General features: G+C 45.7%; 4 protein-coding genes across 5 annotated transcripts; 1 reads left to right on the forward strand and 3 right to left on the reverse strand.

Annotated features, from left to right (window-relative positions):
• Positions 1 to 3,266: 3,266 nt before the first annotated feature.
• On the reverse strand, positions 3,267 to 8,487 carry cmtm7 (CKLF-like MARVEL transmembrane domain containing 7). Its single transcript, XM_054783016.1, has 5 exons — positions 8,205 to 8,487; positions 7,164 to 7,340; positions 6,998 to 7,096; positions 6,694 to 6,775; positions 3,267 to 6,570 (listed from the first exon to the last, which is right to left on the reverse strand). The coding sequence occupies exons 1-5, from the start codon at positions 8,313 to 8,315 to the stop codon at positions 6,557 to 6,559; spliced, it is 483 nt and encodes a 160-aa protein (XP_054638991.1). The 5' UTR covers positions 8,316 to 8,487; the 3' UTR covers positions 3,267 to 6,556.
• A 3,083-nt stretch (positions 8,488 to 11,570) lies between these two features.
• siglec15l (sialic acid binding Ig-like lectin 15, like) lies at positions 11,571 to 14,198 on the reverse strand. Of its 2 annotated transcripts, none has more exons than XM_054782800.1 (7): positions 13,818 to 14,198; positions 13,054 to 13,425; positions 12,622 to 12,966; positions 12,495 to 12,536; positions 12,152 to 12,244; positions 12,012 to 12,035; positions 11,571 to 11,910 (listed from the first exon to the last, which is right to left on the reverse strand). In XM_054782800.1, exons 1-7 carry the CDS (start codon positions 13,858 to 13,860, stop codon positions 11,879 to 11,881), a joined length of 951 nt encoding a protein of 316 aa, XP_054638775.1. In that variant the 5' UTR covers positions 13,861 to 14,198; the 3' UTR covers positions 11,571 to 11,878. The 2 variants fall into 2 exon arrangements, with proteins under 2 accessions (XP_054638775.1, XP_054638776.1); XM_054782801.1 differs by having other exon boundaries at positions 13,054 to 13,406; positions 13,818 to 13,836.
• Positions 13,730 to 15,313, forward strand: si:dkey-11p23.7 (V-set and Ig domain-containing protein). The gene is made up of 3 exons (XM_054782802.1): positions 13,730 to 14,218; positions 14,416 to 14,790; positions 14,858 to 15,313. The coding sequence occupies exons 1-3, from the start codon at positions 14,095 to 14,097 to the stop codon at positions 15,259 to 15,261; spliced, it is 903 nt and encodes a 300-aa protein (XP_054638777.1). The 5' UTR covers positions 13,730 to 14,094; the 3' UTR covers positions 15,262 to 15,313.
• Positions 15,163 to 17,270, reverse strand: LOC129185255 (IgGFc-binding protein). Its single transcript, XM_054782073.1, has 3 exons — positions 17,219 to 17,270; positions 15,905 to 17,035; positions 15,163 to 15,825 (listed from the first exon to the last, which is right to left on the reverse strand). The coding sequence occupies exons 1-3, from the start codon at positions 17,268 to 17,270 to the stop codon at positions 15,413 to 15,415; spliced, it is 1,596 nt and encodes a 531-aa protein (XP_054638048.1). The 3' UTR covers positions 15,163 to 15,412.
• Positions 17,271 to 18,069: the final 799 nt, after the last annotated feature.

The raw sequence follows: 18,069 nt of genomic DNA on the forward strand, positions 1-18,069 counted from the left end.
CCGATATCAATGATCCATGAGTGAGATTGCCCAACTGTGATCAAATGTAAATTTTTCCAATTATTTTTTTTATGAGTGCTATTGCCCAGGGACACCGTGTCGAGGGGAAAGGTTAGAACAATTCCAAGGGCCCCCTGGCAAAAATAGATCTGTCGCAGAGTTGCAGAGTCGAGTCAATCCGTGTAACAAAAGTTTAACAAAAAGTGTCCCGCAATGACAAAAATACAAAACACGAAAGGTAAAGTGCAACAGAAATCGCCGGGCCGAGCCGCGGGAAAAATACAACACAAAAAGCTGCTAGACACGGTAAAGGCAGAAAAATGGATAACGGTGAAGAAAGACGCTGCTGAAAACCAAGCAGGAGAAACATGCTGAAGAAAAAAGGGCACTGCTGAAAGCAGGCAGGCACGGCTCGAGCAGAAAGTAACAAACCAAACATTACCACTGCTGGAGACGTCAGGCAGGGAAACAGTACTTACAGTACAAAAAGGCACAGGAGGACCAGACAATACAAAGCTACGGTACATAGGAAACAATCTAGCAACGAGTACTCAGAACAGCCTAGCTGAAGTAGTCCCTGACAAATTGGCTGCAGGTGTGCTCAGGTGACTCCCCCCAGGCCAATCACCAGACACAGACAGGCGGCAGCAGAGCAGCACTCCGGATCCCCGGCCCGTGCAAGATTTATTTTTGATGTCGCCCAGAATTCCTGGCTGAACGCCTGCTATTGGCTACATGATGTGAAAAAAGGAACCATAAAATCACCTTAATTTAGAAAAAAAACATATTTTGCTTACTTTTTCAAGAGAAGATATGTCACTCTTGAAACTTAAAGATGAGGCGACTTCTTTAAGGAAACTTTCGATGTGAGAGTACACAGTCTGACGCAGCTCTGGCAGTGCTACATCTGTGATATGCTGTATTTCCTTCCAAGAAGTAGCCGGGCCCCAAGTGAGAGAGCAGTCGGAAAAAACCCGATGTCAAGCTGGTCATCTTGTCCCATGAATTGAATTATTTTTGGGGTTATCTGCTTCAGTCATGTGACTGTCACACACACGAGTGTCCGTTTTTTTAGCTGCGGTTTGACTGACTGTTGCTGCACCACAGTGGCGGAGCTACGGGGTGGCCAAGGTGAGACCATTACCCACATAGGGGTGGCATTTAGCTGATACCTGGATTGTTGAGATGGCCAGTGGGGTGGTCGTAGAGGGACCAAGGGTGGCCACCACCACGGCTGAGGGGACAGTTTTGACAAACACGGTTCTGTGGTGCAGAACATTGGTTCAGCCTAACAGCCGTTTCCTCTTGGACGCATTTCACAGCAGCACACAACTTTCCGTGTGGAGGAGCTGTCAATAAAACCGCGATAGGTACGTTTCCATGATAACTTCGGTCGGTTCCAGTCAAGTTTTCTCAGTATGTTGACGAGCAGCATGAGTGCGCATGTAAACCAAGGAGCCGAGGGTTAAAGTAGCCGTGCCATCGGTATCCACTTCCGTATCATGCCCAAGGTACACTGTAAAGCTATTCATTGCTATACAGTCCAAAAGCAGTGGCGGAGCTTCGGGTTGGCTAGTGGTGGCCGTGGCCAGCCCCCATCACTCTCCGGCCACCCCGCTGGCCATCTAGACTATTCAGGTATCAACTTATTGCCACCCCTATGTGAGTAATGGTCTCACCTTGGCCACCCTAATGAAAAATGTCTGGCTCCAATACTCACCAATACTCCGTCAAGTATTTGTTCTTCAAATGCTGTATTAAAGCTTTCTAACGTCCTCCCCCCGTGTAGCAGGATGCTGACTTTACATCATTCTCACAAAGGGCAGATAAGTTCCACACAGCAGACGTGGGGTTTTGCCGCTGCACTCCTGCGCAGTGTGAAGGAAAGGGGAAGGGGGGGCACTATTAGAGCAGGACACCGCACCTCACACAGGGGTCTCTGCAGGCTGCAATCACACTAGCCACACGTGATCAGTTTTGTGATCGGCATTGAAAAGCATTTATTGGCATATGCCAATCACATGACTTTTTCCATGCAAATCAGCCAATTCTGATTGGTGACCGATCGATCAGAGCATCCCTAGCTACGCCCAATTTACAGTATGTTACTACAAAATATAACAAATATGTCTCATAATTGTTGTACATAGTTTTGCATGTAGTTGCATTTAGTATTTTATATAGCTTTTGCATGTACTATAGTTACTTTATTTTGCTTTTGTTTATCATTATTAGTTGGGGTAATTGTAGTTTATAGAGAGTAATTGTGTGCAAACGGTGTGGTTATTGAAAATGTTTGGTATTGATTGTTTTATTTACTATTTATTCTAATTATTATTTAAAGGATTTTTATTTCATGGTATGGGGATTTGTATTGTATTTCAGAGTTTTTTGTATTCATTTGTTGACCATGTAAACTAGGTGATATTTTACAAATTTAAGACAAAGTTAAAAGCAATTACATTTTTCAGCCGAGCACAATTTTGCATTTACATTGTATCATATCCTCATTTTTATCCTACTTTTATTTCGATTTTGTAATGAACACATATTCAGCTTACTCTTATTTGAAATATTTTTTCTGTATCGTTAAATGTTCTTGTGTGTAAAAGTTGTTGTGCATGGATGTCACCTATAGCCTGTGTTGTTTTTATTTTGGCAGTTTTTTTAGGTGAGAGATAATTCAAAATAGTGATCTGTCCAAGCATGGGGATATAGCACCACCTTATGGAATGTTTGCAATAAAAATACATGCCCAATAATCAGTATTTCAGAATAATTCCCACCAACAGAGTGTTCTGTATATTGCTGATATGTGTAAATTCGAATGATTCTGATACCTATTCTGTCTTATAACTGGTACCAGCGATTGTTTCCTTGATAAAAAACGAGTTACTTAAAAATAAAAAAACTCAATATTACAACACATTATTTTTGAACGACTCTATGAAAAAATGGATTCCCTTGTAGGAGCCATAAATCCCACTTCTACACTTGTGTGTGCGTTTGTGTAGTTTCAAAACAAAATGTTGGTGAACAACTTTGCCCTCTAGTGGTGTACAAGAGCCTCTAATTCACGCTTTAAATCACTGAGCTTTGTCTTCTCTTGGGAGAAATTAGCACTTCCTGTTAGCATGTAGCCTTCTGTGCGCGCGAGACAGACACACACACTAAAAAGCTCTCAAGTCTTTGTCCACCGAAGCTGGCCTCCGTTGGCCGCTTGTTGAACTGTCTCGCAGCTACACAGTGCAAGTCGGTCCCGTGACGTCATCTAATGCAGATGTCTGGTGACGTGATTATGACTGCCTTTATTTTGACATTCAGGAGCGATGAGTTTGGTGCTAGGCTGTTTGACTGGACTACACATGACAAGGTACCAATAGAAAATAGAAAACAACACAAGACAGCATGTTAGCGTGTAGCTAGCTGCTAGCCGGTTCCAACAAGTGGCGAATTAAGGCACTTTGGAGAAGACATCCAAACTAGAACCTCAGTAGAGGCTCATTGCATACAAACAATGACAAAAACATTCACACAGGTAAATGTGGAGGAGGGGCTAAGTCAAGCCTGTCACATGACTTCTTGTAAAACAATAAAAGACAAGTAATTACTGTGATAACAAACATAATTCATACAAAGGCAAAGTTTGATCTTTCTTACAAGTAACGAAGATGTGGTCATAGTCATCTTCATCTTACAATTGCCATCACCATGGTACAATCAACATCGCATTTTGCAACAAAAACCATCAGTAGAAACACACATTTAGCACTCTAGCACACTTAGCATGTCTAATTTGCACAACATATTGGTAATGTTTGCCTTAGCAATAGCCGGTCGAAACCAGTTGGCCTACTGTGTCTTAATTGGTGGACTTACGTACTTACACTTAGTCTTTTGAGTGCATGAGTGCAGTCACACTGAGAAGTACGGCAAAATGCAGGACACTGTCAGTACCCGGATGTTGCACTTGTAGGATAATATTGATTTATTAACTAGTTAGCTGAATGAGTAAATATTTAAGTAGGTTATAGAAATACATAAAGTGCATTCACACAAACAGCAGTCAGATAGGATGTACTATGCTGGGCGTGCATGTGTTATTTTGTACAGAAAAAGGTGCTGATGAGAGTCCTACCACGTCAGCTAAGACGCAATTCTCTGTCATCACACACATATCACCGACGAATGCGAGGGATAAGATATCTTGGGCTATCGTGGCGCCAATGGTCTGGGGAAAACTACAAAAAAAACTACAAAAGGCAGAGAGGACTAGATATCAAGGCCGATTCTCTCTCCTTCTGGTCAGGAAGCCGCAGGAGGACATCAGGAGAAACGGTTGACCCGGATATCCGAAGAAATGTGAAATTATTCTGTCTGTCCTATTTTCAATACATTCTGTAAACTATGTCAGTTGGAGTGTGAGTCTTATTCCTTCTCATAATTGGAGATTAACAAACACATAAGTGGAGGTGACATTTAGTGTCCTTGAGACCTCTGTTAGGTTGCAGAGAATTTCATCTCCAACACACTCAAAATGATGATTGCGGTTCATACACTCAGGAGCTAAGTACACTGTGTAGGCGGTACAGTCCACTTATTGCAGTGCACTGACATTGAGACCCAGCCTGAGTACTTACAGTAGTTCCTGAGTGTGTGAATTTTGACAGTGTAGTGTTGTCCCAAATCCACTACTGTACACTTCCAGGAAATGTGAGCCAGCTGCTGCTCCCGTGAGAGACTCTGCATTGGCGGCAGCACATCATTCTTACAAGAGTTTTGAGGTCAAGGAACTGCAATAATAGCACTTTGTGCCACCAAGTGCTGCTGCTCAATCGGACAACAACCGCTTAACCTCGGGACCCGCAGACGACGTCCCTATTTCTTCCCTCTAGTAACTGTAAGTACCTTTGTTTTCCTCTACATTTATTTTTGTGCTTTTTAACCTTTAACCACATGCAATGATGTTTTTTTGCTGAGTGTGGTTTTGTATTTTTACACTGCCCTTGCTGAATCCACCAACAAAACTTTTTACCTGAGCAATTCAAAAGTACAGTAGTGGACATTCACACATTTTTGATAAGTTCTTGATGAGTGTAAAAAGTGAAGAGTCATTTCTGTGCTCGACGAAAACCTTTAAGAGATTTAATGGTTCTTCAGACCCACGGACTTCTACAACCAACTCCCAAAGGCTCCTTCGTGTGTTCCAAGCCATTAAACTACACCCCTGGTGACTACAAAGTGACTAAATCGCTTAGAGGAAAGCTGCCATTAACAGGCGCGGGAGGCGTGTGGCACCTTGCTGACATCCGGACAAGGCAGTGAGCGACCAGGCGAATGTCCTCGACACCAGCTTAAAGTGACTAGCCTACAGGGTCCAGCCTGCAGGCTCCAATACCCGAACGATGAAGAGCTGGCCCAGACCCTTGTACCTGGGGTGTCCATCACTGCCCACTCACCATTTTGAGTGTTTTGAGTACAACATCCGGGTACTAACAGTGCACTGCATTTTGCCGTACTTCTCAGCATGAATGCACGTATGCACCCAAAAGACTTAAGTGTAAGTACGCAAGTGCGCCAATTGAGACACAGCACAGCAGGTTAGTATTAGCGTGTTGTGTACAAATACAAATATACATAATACTGTAATGTAGAAGTTGTTGGTGAATTCTAACGGTTTGCTAACAGTCTGCTTGATTGTGTGCTTTCATGCTCAGATGTTGAATCGAGTTGTTGCTGAGTGAGCATAAATGTGCTCTTGTGTAAACGTCTCAGTGGTAAAGTTGAAATGGTGGTTGGACTAGCACCGTGCACACCGGCCTGCGTGTTGCCATGACAACAGGCTGCGTGTGCATGTGACCCGTAGGGGATGAAGATGATTGGCACAGATTATTGATGTTGCCCGATCAAGAGACAACAGTTGTTCCTTTGCTGACCAGGCATTTACAATCTTAAATAGAAATATAATATCAAATAGAACACAAAACAGAACACAAATCATTTAAAAAAGAACACTGGATGTTTCTAAGTGCATCTGTTTGCTATGTTAGCATGCTGACACTTCCTCCAACATAGCAGCATGCTAGCGGCATGCATGCCTATGGTCTTTTGACATCTGTGACTGACAGAGTGCACAAGTCTGTCCTATTCTTGAATAGTCTAAAGTGAGTACGAGCAGGAAGAGAAGCAGCAGCAGGAAGTGAGCACTAGCAGCTAAAAGTGAAAGGTAGCAACAATGGCGAAGTTATAGTTGTTATGGCACAAACAGGGCGGGGGCGCTCTTCTGTCAACATCAAGTCAAGTAGAAGGCTTGTAAGCAGAGGCAAAGATGGAAGGAGGCATTGTTCTTAGCAAAGACGTGAACGTGACTCTGTGGAGCACCGGCAACATTCCTCCATCTTTTTTTTTTTTTTTTAACGACGCTGCTCCTGGATCACTTCCTCATACCTACAACCCCAATTGTCAGCCAATTTTGTTCAGCTGTCAGCGTGTTGCTAGGCAAAAAAGTGAGCCAGAGGCAGAGGCAGCCATCCTGTTCTCAAATGACTATCAGCCATTACACGGCAGCACCTGCGTGCAGAAAAACATGTGACAATCATGGTTATGTGACTGCAACATCACGGTTCGCATGTTAGCTGGAGGATTCGAACTAACAAAGTCTCAGATAGTTAGCATGTGTCCTGTTGAACGTACCAGTCTGGTGGGGGCCACAGGACACGCTGTAAGACGTCCACAGGCTGACGGCCATCAGGAAGGTTGCAATGAAGCCAAACACCTGACAACACACACACACACGCACACACACTTTTGTTCATCCAATCAGTTATCAGGTGCATCGTCACGGCAATAAGTCGGGTGTTAGCATGCTAATCCTTTAGCAAAAGTGGCGGTACATACTCCATGTGTGAGCTGAGACAGAGGTCGCACTCTGCCAGTGTTTCCATGAGCGTGTTAGTGCAAGAGGCAAGTCAACAAAGAAGAACGTTAGCTACCATACCGACGCCGCCACCAGCGCTGACACTCCTCCGGCCTTCACCGCGGCCACAATGGAGGCGATGAGGATGAGGACAGTCCCCACGGCGTAGTGGAAGAACTCCTGCAGGAAAGACGGCATGAGGCGTCGGGGTTACATGACCGGGAAGTTGCAGAGGAGCGCCGCTTACCGTGAGAGGCCAGTTGATGCACGGCATCTTAGCCTGTAGTCTGAACAAGTGCATGAGGAAGAAGACCAGGAGGACCACCAGGAACCATAGAGAGACCACATAAAAGAACTGGAAGGCCGCCCATTTGGGCCACCCTCGTGCACAGTGGACGCACAGGAAGGCAATGAGCAGCGCCACCTAGAGACCACAGCAGTTACACTATGTGATGCTACTAGCTGGCTAGCTAGCACATGAACTTGTCTTTTAAAAGTCAAATGACTGATGGCTAAACTGCACAAAGGCTGTCTCAAATGGAATATTTTCATCAGTACACCTCATTAAAAGGGTGGGTTCAGATTTTTTTGACACAAAGTTGTATGATATCCCCATCAGCACTGTAGTGCATCAACAATGATTACGCCCACTTTCTCCCGTGAGTGGAGTTCTGGTCGGATTTCGGTGCCAAACTCTTTACTTAAGTGACCCCAGCAACTAACAGGAACTACGTTCCTCCTCACCAAAATCTGACCAAAACTCCACTCACGGGAGCGAGTGTGGGGTAAGTCACTGTTGATGTACTACACTGCTGATGAGGACATCATACAACTTCCTGTCAAAACATCTGAACTATCGCTTTAAGTATACTGCCTACACTGTGTACTGTGTCTTACGCCCTCAAAAGACTAAATGTAAGTACACAAGCCCACCTACTGATACACAGCCTCTTACTTTATCACACTGCACAGGCAGCTATGTTGTTTGGAAATACTTCATACGTTCCACAAATTGAAACATTAAGCCAATACTTAATATCGATCATAATAAATTCAACTAATACGTTGTTGGTAGTTGATTTCTTAAAAACTGCTAAAGTAACAAATAGCTACAGTGTGTATGTGTGTGAGCGAGACAGACAGAGCCACACCCACAGGATGCTACCTGGTGTTGTTCTGAGGGTGATGGCAATGCTAACGCTAGCTAGAACCATCATAATCATCGTTATCATCATCATCATCATCATCATCATCTTCATTACGTCCAAACGTGACTGCAGCGTCTCACCATCTGGGCCAGTTTGAGCAGACCCGGGATGGTCCTGCTGTAGCCCAGGCTGAAGACGCCGTCAGAGGCGGAAGTCGTGGTGGAGCTGGCGGTGATGACAGTGTGCGACATGGCGGCTTCGGAAAAGACGACTTCGAACTTTGGACTTGAATAAAGTTGCGATTAAGACGAAGCTCAGAAAAAAGTATTGTCGACTGGACAAGCTCCAATGCACGCGCCTAAATGTACGCCCAGTTCAAACGCGTACTTCCGTGGACGAATTTCATATCACATCACAAATGACGCGGCCACTTCCGGTGATGACTTTCAAAACAAAAGTCCAGTTAAAGAAGAAAACGCTTCAATATTATTATAACAAGTGTACAGTGGTGTGAAAAAGTGTAAATGTTTGAGATCATCAAACATATTTAAATGTTAGACAATGACAACACAACTGAACGCAAAATGCAGTTTTGAAATGAAACTTTTTATTATAAAGGGAGAAAAAAATCCAAACCGACATGGCCCTGTGTGGAAAAAGTGATTGCCCCTAAACCTAATAACTGGATTGGCCACCTTTAGCAGCAACAAGTACAATCAAGCATTTGCGATAACTTGCAATTTATCTCTTACAGCGCTGCAGAGGAATTTTGGCCCACTCGCCTTTGTAGAATTGGTGTAATTCAACCACATTGGGGGGTTTTCGAGTATGAACCGCCTTCTTAAGGTCATGCCACAGCATCTCAATAAGATTCAGTTCAGGACTTTGACTAGGCCACTAGTCTCAGTCCAAAGTCTTCATTTTGTTTTTCTTCAACAATTCAGAGGTGGACTTGCTGGTGTGTTTTGGATCATCGTACTGCAGCAGAACCCAAGTTCGTTTCAGGTTGAGGTCACAAATAGATGCCGGACCTTCTCCTTCAGGATTTTTTGGCAGACATCAGAATTCATGTTTCCATTTATCAGAGCAAGTCCCTTAGGTCCTGGAGCAGCAAAACGGCCCCAGACCATCACACTACCACCACCATATTTTATTGTTGGTATGATGCTTTTTTTCTGAAATGCAGCGTTACTTTTACACCAGATGTAATAGGACACACACCTTCCAAAAAGTTCAACTTTTGTCTCGTCTGACCATAGAGTATTTTCCCAAAGGTCTTCGGGATCATCAAGATGTTTTCCAGCAAAATTGAGACGGCCTTAATGTTCTTTTTGTTCAGCAGTGGTTTTCGTCTTGGAACTCTGCCATGCAGGCCGTTTTTGCCCAGTGTCTTTCTTATGGTGGAGTGATGAACACAGGCAAGTGAGGCATGCAGTTCTTTGGATGTTGTTGTGGGGTCTTTTGTGACCTCTTGGATATAGTCGTCGCTGCACCCTTGGGGTAATTTTGGTTGGCTGGCCACTCCTAGGAAGGTTCACCACTGTTCACCATTTGTGGGTAATGGCTCTCACTGTTGTTCGCTGGTTTTAGTTAAAGTTATTAATTTACATTTTATTTACTGTGTGTATTATATATTTGTTTTTGTTATTCGTTTTTCTTTTTGCTTTTGATGTGGGTTTGTGATGTTGTTTTGAATTTCATTGGTTTTGTTTATTTTGATAAATATTAAAATATCCTTTTATATGGTAAATTCATGTTTTTAAAACAAATTGTAATAAATAATTTTGTATCTTTGAAACCACATCCTCTGCCTCACTGATGCAATGAACCTAGTGTGCCTTTGAGTAATATTAGGTCATTATTTCCTTCCTTGGGTGAAACTCCCAAGGTGGCGTTGTCGACTTCCTTTGTTTAAAGTTACCTCACACCACCCTTGTGTTGCCGCACCTGCAAACCGGGTGCATAAGTGTTTCGACCGCTGCCCCTCCCTTCTCATGCAATGGACTATTCCATATGACTGCGCATATACAGATTCATTCCAGAAGACAGGAGGGAAACAAACTTGTCGGTGCGGAGTTACCCCAGTGGAGCGGAGAAGAGGAGAAGCCGAGTGGAAAACAAACAGTTTTTATCAAAACTACCAAAGGTGTCAACACTGACAGCATCACCACTACTGTCAGTGTCATTTGAGGAGAATGCAGTTGATTAAGCTGAGAGTGACGCTTTTCATCACAAAGATGTATTAAAGAGGTAAACTATATTAAATGTCGCTTAATGTTCTTGTCAAATACAGTAAAAGCGTTGGGATGATTCACTCGTGAGGTAATAATAATCCCCCAGGAGGATTTTAAGGACTTTATCTAGTTCAGGGAATAGAAGAATTTTCTCATATTCACACTTGTGAGAAGATGATGAACATTAATATTTTAAATAGCTTTTTGTGGGGGATATACAACTACGCACGGTGGTCTAGTGGTTAGCATGTTGGCCAACACAGTACTGGAGATCGGGAAGACCTGGGTTTGATTCTCCCTTGGCCATTTCTGTGTGGAGTTTGCATGTTCTACCCGTGCGTGCGTGGGTTTTCTCCGGGTACTCCGGTTTCCTCCCACATCCAAAAACATGCATGTTAGGTTAATTGGTGACTCTAAATTGTCCATAGGTATGAATGTGAGTGTGAATGGTTGTTTGTCTATATGTGCCCTGCGATTGGCTGGCGACCAGTCCAGTTCCCTGCCTGTCGAATGAAGTCTGCTGGGATAGGCTCCTGCGACCCTAAAGAGGAGAAGCAGTATAGAAAATGGATGGATGGAACTTAAACTGACTGATAACTGTACTAGATTTCAAAAGCAGGAAAAAAAGTGCCCACAATTACATTACACTGTGGTTAGCATGTTGGCCACACAGTCAGGACATTGGGACTCTCCGCTTGGGCATCTGTGTGGAGTTAGCATGTTCTCCCTGTGCATGGGTTTTCTCCGGGTACTCCGTTTTTTTGTTTTCGAAAAACATGCATGTTAGGTTAAGTGGCGACTCTAAATTGTCCATAGGTATGAATGTGAGTGTGAATTGTTGTTTGTCTATATGTGCCCTGTGATTGGCTGGCGACCAGTTCAGGGTGTAACCCGCCACTCACCCAAAGTCAGCTGGGATAGGCTCCAGCATAGCCCTGCGACCTAATGAGGATAAGCGTTAATGATGGATAAATTACATACTCACATTTTGTAAACATGTAAAAAAAAAAAAAATTTAAAAAGAAGGATGTGGAGGGCTCTATGTACCTATGGCATGCATTGCATGATGCTACGTGGTTGTACAGAGTAAATAATTGGTAAATTTAATGGACAACGAAAAGACGCCATTGCTTCAATGACTGTAACAAGAGAAGACCAGAGAGACTAACCACACAACTGTGGTTAGTAATTGGATGCTATGCCGCTGTGATTCAAAGGTTGTCAACCTAACCTGACAAGCTCCTCAAGAAAATCTACTGGAGTGTAGTTGGTAAAGCATTCCCAACAATCTTACCCTTTTCAAGTGCTGGCTGGCTTAAGTCCAAAAGAACTTGACGCTTATTGCACCTTTAAATGACACCTTTTACTTTGTACACTTTTAAGAAGAGATAAAATGTGCTTCTTTTTCGCCATGGAGAGGTGCCAAACACCCCCAGTAGTTGAGAGTGAAAGCATGTGTGCACATGCTGTGTCGCCATGTTAGAAACTCAACTCCATTACTAACAGTTTTATTTTACAAACTGGCTTCGAGAAGGACCTCACTTTGTGGTGTTGTCATTGCTGTCATGGCAGGATGAAGACTAATGCATGCTCACTGTCGAGTACAAAAGGTCTGAAAAGACAAAGAAGTTACACTTTTGTTTTAAACCTGGAACAATACAACAAAATGACCCAAAGACTGTGAAGACATGGATGACGCCAAGGATGGTTCACCTGGTGTGCACGTGGCCCCTTCACCTGCAAGAACACACATTTTATATTATTATTCATATCATTAGATTAACATATCTTCATATAGAAACATAATAAATAGATGTATAGATAAGTAGATAGACGGTAGCGAAGGCACTCACAGGACGCAGGAAGTTCAACAGTGGCGTAAACTAGCTGAAGCTCAACAGCGTCCTCAGCTGGACCTTGTGTGCAGTGCAGTGAACGGTCCTCTTCTACACACACACACAGACACAGACACACGCATTATGTCTACAATATGTGCATGTTCTTTTAAGTAGCAATAGAACTGTCTTTAAAGAAAAGGCAATTAGTGCATCACGAATATATGAAGGTAAAATGTGGAGTGGATCTGTGTGTAATGAAGATGTGGACCATCCATCCATCTTCTGAAGTGCAAAGGTCACCAGCCACGCCCAAATATCGGTCAAATATGCAAATGAGAAAAACGTTATAACTCCTCACCCGGTGGAGCGTTTTCATGAAGCGTAGATTGTTGTTTTAGAGCTGAGGACAAATTAAAACATGAAGCTGAGTGGTCAAGTCACATGGCCACGCACTTTGATGATGTCATCATGAGTGAGCCGCTCACCTCTGAGCCTCAGCAGGAGGACGACGACCCCTGTGGCCAGCAGCAGAAGAACAGCAACGCTGCCCGCTATTACAGCAATGGTCAGAGAGTTTGATGGGGGGTGGGTCCGCTCGGCCCGACCCACTTGACTCTCCGCCTTGCACGTGACCCGGTCCTCCCCATCGTAGGGAACCCAGCTGGCCAGCTGGTACTGACCTATTTGTGAGGTGTGCACTTGCTGGGCTAAGGGACCTCTGGAGGCAGACAGCCAGGTGATGTTGGGCAGGGGGTTGCCCTCTATGGCACACTGCAGCTTCTGAGGGGCGCTGTCGTTGACCAATGACAAGCTCAGGATTTCAGGCTTCCCTGAGGACAACCAAGAAAACAATGAACATCCGCACATGCTGGCTAGTTTAAACTACAGTACTCCATCATGTTTATTTCAGTTTTCACCTAAAACCTTTAGCTTCAACTCCTTGATCTGGCTCAGCTTCCCATCCAGCTCTATGCAGCAGAAGTACACGCCCTCATCTGTCAGCTTGACTCCACTGATGAGAAGCGACAGCACCCCCTGCCGCGGGTCGCCACGCAGTGAGAACCAAGCTGACGAGCAATCTCCGGGCCCCTCTGAGGAGATGTTTTTGAAGGAACACTCGAAGAACGGCTTCATTGTGGATTGCCTGGCCCGCCACTGAACCTTGATGTTGCCGGCATATCGCTCCTGCTCACGATGAGTGAAGGAGCATCCAAGGACTGCGTCTTGTCCTCGCCACGCCACCACCTCCCTGGAGACGTTCATGCTCAACCTGTTGGCTGAGAGAACTCCTGTACAATCCAACAGGGCGGCCATGTTTCCTTCATGAGCAGTACTCTCATCCCTCCATAGTTTGTTTATGGTGACAGTGCTGAAAGGAGCCTATCCTATCCTCACAAGTTGTCATACAGTACATGGACCTCCTAAGGTTTTAACACGAGTAATTCACAAGATCTCGTAGAAATCTTGTGAAGTTCTCTTTCATGAGGTTTGGGAGTGCAATAAAAATGAAAGTAAGGACAAGTTAAAAACACCACCCTCGTGATATGGCACTTCCACATCATGTAGAACGTGAGTACAACATTTTATACATACACAAAAAGTTGTAAATGTAGGACAGGGGCCCTTTAAAGAAGACCACCACCAGGGCCAGTAGGGGTCCAGAACCAGAAGCAGAACTCACCTGTGATTACAGCGCTCACAACCACAAGGACACAAACTGTCATGTTGAGCCAAGCCCAGTGCTAAAAGCTAATAAGGAAGGAAACTGGTCACATGACAGAGAATGTTTTGTGCAAGAGTACACACAGACACACACACTGGTTCCTATGCAAATGTTCTACAAAGTGTCCACGTGTACGTCAGCCACGCTAGCTGTTAAACAGACCTCAAGAACCCAGCAGTTAGTCAACACAACTTCCTCTTACCTTTGACCTTTGTTTGTCTTGTGGTGATGTTTCATGCAGACAAGCTTCCTCAAAACAAAAAGTCACGATGGAAAGACACACACACACACCACACACACACACTGGTCCGTCATGGAGGTCATCTTATGCATCCTGTTGTTGTTTGCTGCTAGCAGAGGTGAGCTGAACTACACAAACTTTGTTGTTGACTGTAATAGTGCTAGTGTGTTTAATGTTATGTGTTTCTAATATTTTGACCTGAGCTAAAGATCTATTCATGAATAAACATTTAATGACTTTTTTAAGATAATCACATAGATAAAAGATGTATAGACAGATACTTAGATAGATAGATTGATGTGTATATGTGTACAGGCTCTAAAGATGGCGGTTGGTTCGTGCGTGTGCAGGCGGAGGTGCGGGCCATGGAGGGCTACCCAGTGGTGCTGCCCTGCACCTTCAGCCACCCGCCGCATTCACAGCATTCCTCTGTGCGGGTGCTGTGGCACCAGGGACACAGCGAGGTCGTCTACTGCTGCACCAGTCAAGTGGGGGCCCCCACCTGCGAGCCCAGCCCACAGCAGGACCAACGGTACCGGCTCGAGGGCGACCCACACGAGCATGATCTGTCGCTACGCATCAACGACGCCACCCTGCAGGACAGTGGCCGCTACTACTGCGGTGTAGAGGTCAAGGGGCGGGAAGATGTGAGCATTGAGGACCAAATGGGGACCCTGCTGAGAGTGGAGGGTGAGTTGCAAAAAAGCTGTCCACTTGAAGACAGCGCCGTCCCTCATTGTCTCTGTGTTTGCTGCAGCTGCTCCCAGCATTATGTCTTTGAGGGTGGAGGGCAGTGAGCACCTTGGCTACACGGCTGTGTGCAATGTCCAGGGCTCGCCGCTGCCCGACGTCCAGTGGCTCAGCCTGGACCGCCTTCTGGAAGGTTCTACAGCCATGACTCGGGGGGACACCACCAGCTACCACACCATCAGCCAGCTGCCAGGCGTAGAACCCGGACAGCAGATCACCTGCAGCGCCTCCAACCCGCTGGGCAAAGACAAGGCCACACTCTATGTGCTGCCCCCCCAGATCCTCCCGTCTGAGGCTGGGGTACCATCCCCTCTCCTGCTGCTGCTGTCTCTGTCTCTGGGGTCAAAGGCCATTTTGCTGGTGGGGATTGGGATGTGGCTAATGCAGGCCAGAGTGCTCTGGTGGAAGTGAAAAGTGTAAACCCCAACCCTCACACACTTTGACAAGTCCAATAAAGATTTGACCTGGTTTTTAATCCTAATTTCATTTTGTCTTTGTCTCCTATCACTACCATATTGCATTGACATTAATGTTATCATAACAACACAAGTTATCCAAAGGTCTACTGCAGGGGGAAGAGAACCGGGCCGCGGTAGCAGATGGGACGGACGGGCTGGCAACAGTCTTCCTCAATCCAGCTAGGGTCCTGACCCAGTTCTAGGCTCATGGTCCCACACTGGCCACCCTGTGCGCTGCTGGGCTCCGCCCCCTTCCAATTGGTGACGGTGACAGGCGCCTTGTTGAGCCAGTACCACTGCCCAGTCAGCGAGCTGCGTCGCAAGCCGATCCACGCCCGCGTCAGGCTGCCACCCTGTACCTGCTGGACTTTAGCGTAGATGTAGTTCTGCAGTGGCAGCGTGGACAAGCTGACCAGCTGCAGGTTCTTGTCTCTGCAGTACTTAACTGACTCCTGCCAGCCGACCGCCTCTTGGCCAATTTCCAGAATGTCAGGTGACAGAACACAGCCTCTGTGATCTGTTGAGGACACAATACGCCCAAATAAAGACATGAGATACATGTGGTCTTCCTGTCCACTTCTGACTTTTGGACTCACCTGAGGTCTGGCTGATGGCAGGTGCCGGGTTCCCAAACAGAGCATCACCCTTCTCTCCCACATAATAGACAGCCATTTTGTGGGAACTGTGCCAGATAGCGGTATCCGACGTGAGCTCCACAACAGTGGAGAAGTGATCTGTCCCTTTCAGTTGCTCCCATGAGGGATTCTCTGGAGCCGCTCCGCCAACGTGGACCCCATCAGTGAAGTCCTTGTGGACCACAATCACTGCAGAATTCCGCACACCGGGAATGGTGTTGACGACGTAGCAGGAGGCAAAGTCAGCCTCCGGGATGAGTGGGAGGAGCATGCCAGGCTGGTAGAGGATGACGCTCCCATTGATCTCCACCAGACGGGCGTCTGGAACTAAGTCCTCCACTGTGGACAGTTCTTCCTGGGACAGAAGCAGGGAGGTTTGATTCTGGGAGAACGCCGTCGGGACAGCGAAGGTCATCTTGTGCTGTGCGGCGGGCGGCAGTGTGGTGTACAGCATGGAGCAGCTACAATTGTCCGTCACGGCGCAAGTGTGACCGAACAGCACAGCCACCGGATGGTGAACCCTCACGACCCTCCAGGCGTCGTTGGCCATCAGCCAAAACGAAGTGGCATAATACGGCTCCATCTCTGTCTCTCTGCTGACGTCACCTTCCAGTATGACTTTGTTTTGTTTGTCTGCGTTGACAACAATGAGCCTGAAGGGGCCTCGCTCGGTCACAACGGTGCTGACCATGGCGGCCGGATCAGTGGTGTCTTGGATTCTGGGTATGGGTGGGATGAGGTACTCTGTGCCCAGTCGGTCTGTGGGCAGAACCAGAGCGCTCTGGATGCTGTCTGCCTTGGCGCTGAGGGCGTGGACCGTGATCTCCCTGGTGCTGCTCACCTGGATCACTCTGTGGGACACGTCCTTTTTGTGCAGCTCGTCTTTGCCATAGAAGAAGAAGCGCTGAGTCTCAGCGGCGATCAAAGTCCGCAACTGGACTTGGCTGGGTGTCGTCACAGTGACGTGGGTGTCGTGGTACAGAGCGGTCACTTGCACCTGGTTCTGCGGGCCTTCAGGGTAAAAGTAGGCCACATTTTCTGGAAAAACCACCAGGAAATTCAAACCGCTATTGATTTCCGCCTCAGATGATCCTACAAAGCAAGCAAGCACACACAAACAAGCACACACACACACACACACACACACACACACACACACACACACACACACGCTTCCTGTGAGCGGCTGTCATAGCTAAGCAGCCTGGAGTGATGCTACGAGATTTTGAAATAAGATTGAGTTTCACAATGACGTCACAGTAAAGAAAGACTCACGTGGCTCTATCGCCCCCAGCAGCAGAAGCAGCAGTACTGCAGGGTCCAACATCCTGCGAGGGGAACAACTTTTACTTTAATTTTTCACTTCTCATTAACTCCAGAGAGTCACAATTTATTGCACGTTATGCCAAGGCCACATGGATGAAAATATACATTATGAACGTGTTAATTTAGAATATGAAAAGTGCTAAGTAAACCCCGAAAAGTATATGGACACAGCTCTTAATCCATGAATGAATAAATGAGAAGTTGGACTTAGTTGTCCCTGAATTTCAGTTTTTCATCTTAACACTTTTACGCTTCCAACTTACTGGGAAGACTTTGGGGAAGACCCTTGTCTGTTCCCAGTGCACAAGTTTGCTTTGGAAGAACTACAAAAGATGGGAGAAAATTCCCACTGACACAAGCCAACATCTTGTAGAAGATAAGAAGCTGTTTTATCTGCAGCTGTCCAGCTACTTTAGTCCCTCTAGTGTTCTAACAAGTCCATTCAGTCGGCCTTACTCTCTTATTACTGACAACAACAAACAGTTATCAGTTTGAAACCATCTTGTTTCCTGTCAAACTTCCTGTTTTGTCCTAAAAGAGACATTTTCTCATCTTGATGTGACATCTTACCTTCTCATCAATTGTCTTCGCCTTCAGTGTCCAACTTGAGCGTTCATGCTGCAAACATGGAGGCACACATTTGTCAGTCAAACAGGACGTTTGAATCGCACCAGTGTGACACCGAGGAGTCTACATCAACACTGAAGACTTCACTTTGACTGTCAAATCATCTGTCTATATACATCATCTACAGTATCTATACTGCTAGTATCTATCCATCTATCTATCATTTATCTATA

Source organism: Dunckerocampus dactyliophorus, chromosome 7 (assembly GCF_027744805.1).
Source record: "Dunckerocampus dactyliophorus isolate RoL2022-P2 chromosome 7, RoL_Ddac_1.1, whole genome shotgun sequence".
In the NCBI taxonomy this organism is placed as follows: Eukaryota; Metazoa; Chordata; class Actinopteri; order Syngnathiformes; family Syngnathidae; genus Dunckerocampus; species Dunckerocampus dactyliophorus.

What these genes read in the sequence shown, in the direction of transcription:
- cmtm7 (XM_054783016.1), bottom strand. Translation starts at nt 8,315, where the DNA reads ATGTCGCACACTGTCATCACCGCCAGCTCCACCACGACTTCCGCCTCT. An exon ending in GCATCAACTGGCCTCTCACG is followed by an intron (nt 7,097 to 7,163) that starts GTAAGCGGCGCT and finishes TCTTTCCTGCAG; the next exon opens with GAGTTCTTCCACTACGCCGT. An exon ending in CAGCGCTGGTGGCGGCGTCG is followed by an intron (nt 6,776 to 6,997) that starts GTATGGTAGCTA and finishes GTGTGTTGTCAG; the next exon opens with GTGTTTGGCTTCATTGCAAC.
- siglec15l (XM_054782800.1), bottom strand. Translation starts at nt 13,860, where the DNA reads ATGACAGTTTGTGTCCTTGTGGTTGTGAGCGCTGTAATCACAG. An exon ending in TGTTGAACTTCCTGCGTCCT is followed by an intron (nt 12,036 to 12,151) that starts GTGAGTGCCTTC and finishes GTGTTCTTGCAG; the next exon opens with GTGAAGGGGCCACGTGCACA. An exon ending in AGGGGCCACGTGCACACCAG is followed by an intron (nt 11,911 to 12,011) that starts GTGAACCATCCT and finishes TTGTCTTTTCAG; the next exon opens with ACCTTTTGTACTCGACAGTG.
- si:dkey-11p23.7 (XM_054782802.1), top strand. Translation starts at nt 14,095, where the DNA reads ATGCAGACAAGCTTCCTCAAAACAAAAAGTCACGATGGAAAGACACAC. An exon ending in GTTGTTTGCTGCTAGCAGAG is followed by an intron (nt 14,219 to 14,415) that starts GTGAGCTGAACT and finishes ATATGTGTACAG; the next exon opens with GCTCTAAAGATGGCGGTTGG. An exon ending in GACCCTGCTGAGAGTGGAGG is followed by an intron (nt 14,791 to 14,857) that starts GTGAGTTGCAAA and finishes TGTTTGCTGCAG; the next exon opens with CTGCTCCCAGCATTATGTCT.
- LOC129185255 (XM_054782073.1), bottom strand. Translation starts at nt 17,270, where the DNA reads ATGTTGGACCCTGCAGTACTGCTGCTTCTGCTGCTGGGGGCGATAGAG. An exon ending in GCTGGGGGCGATAGAGCCAC is followed by an intron (nt 17,036 to 17,218) that starts GTGAGTCTTTCT and finishes CTTGCTTTGTAG; the next exon opens with GATCATCTGAGGCGGAAATC. An exon ending in TGCCATCAGCCAGACCTCAG is followed by an intron (nt 15,826 to 15,904) that starts GTGAGTCCAAAA and finishes TGTCCTCAACAG; the next exon opens with ATCACAGAGGCTGTGTTCTG.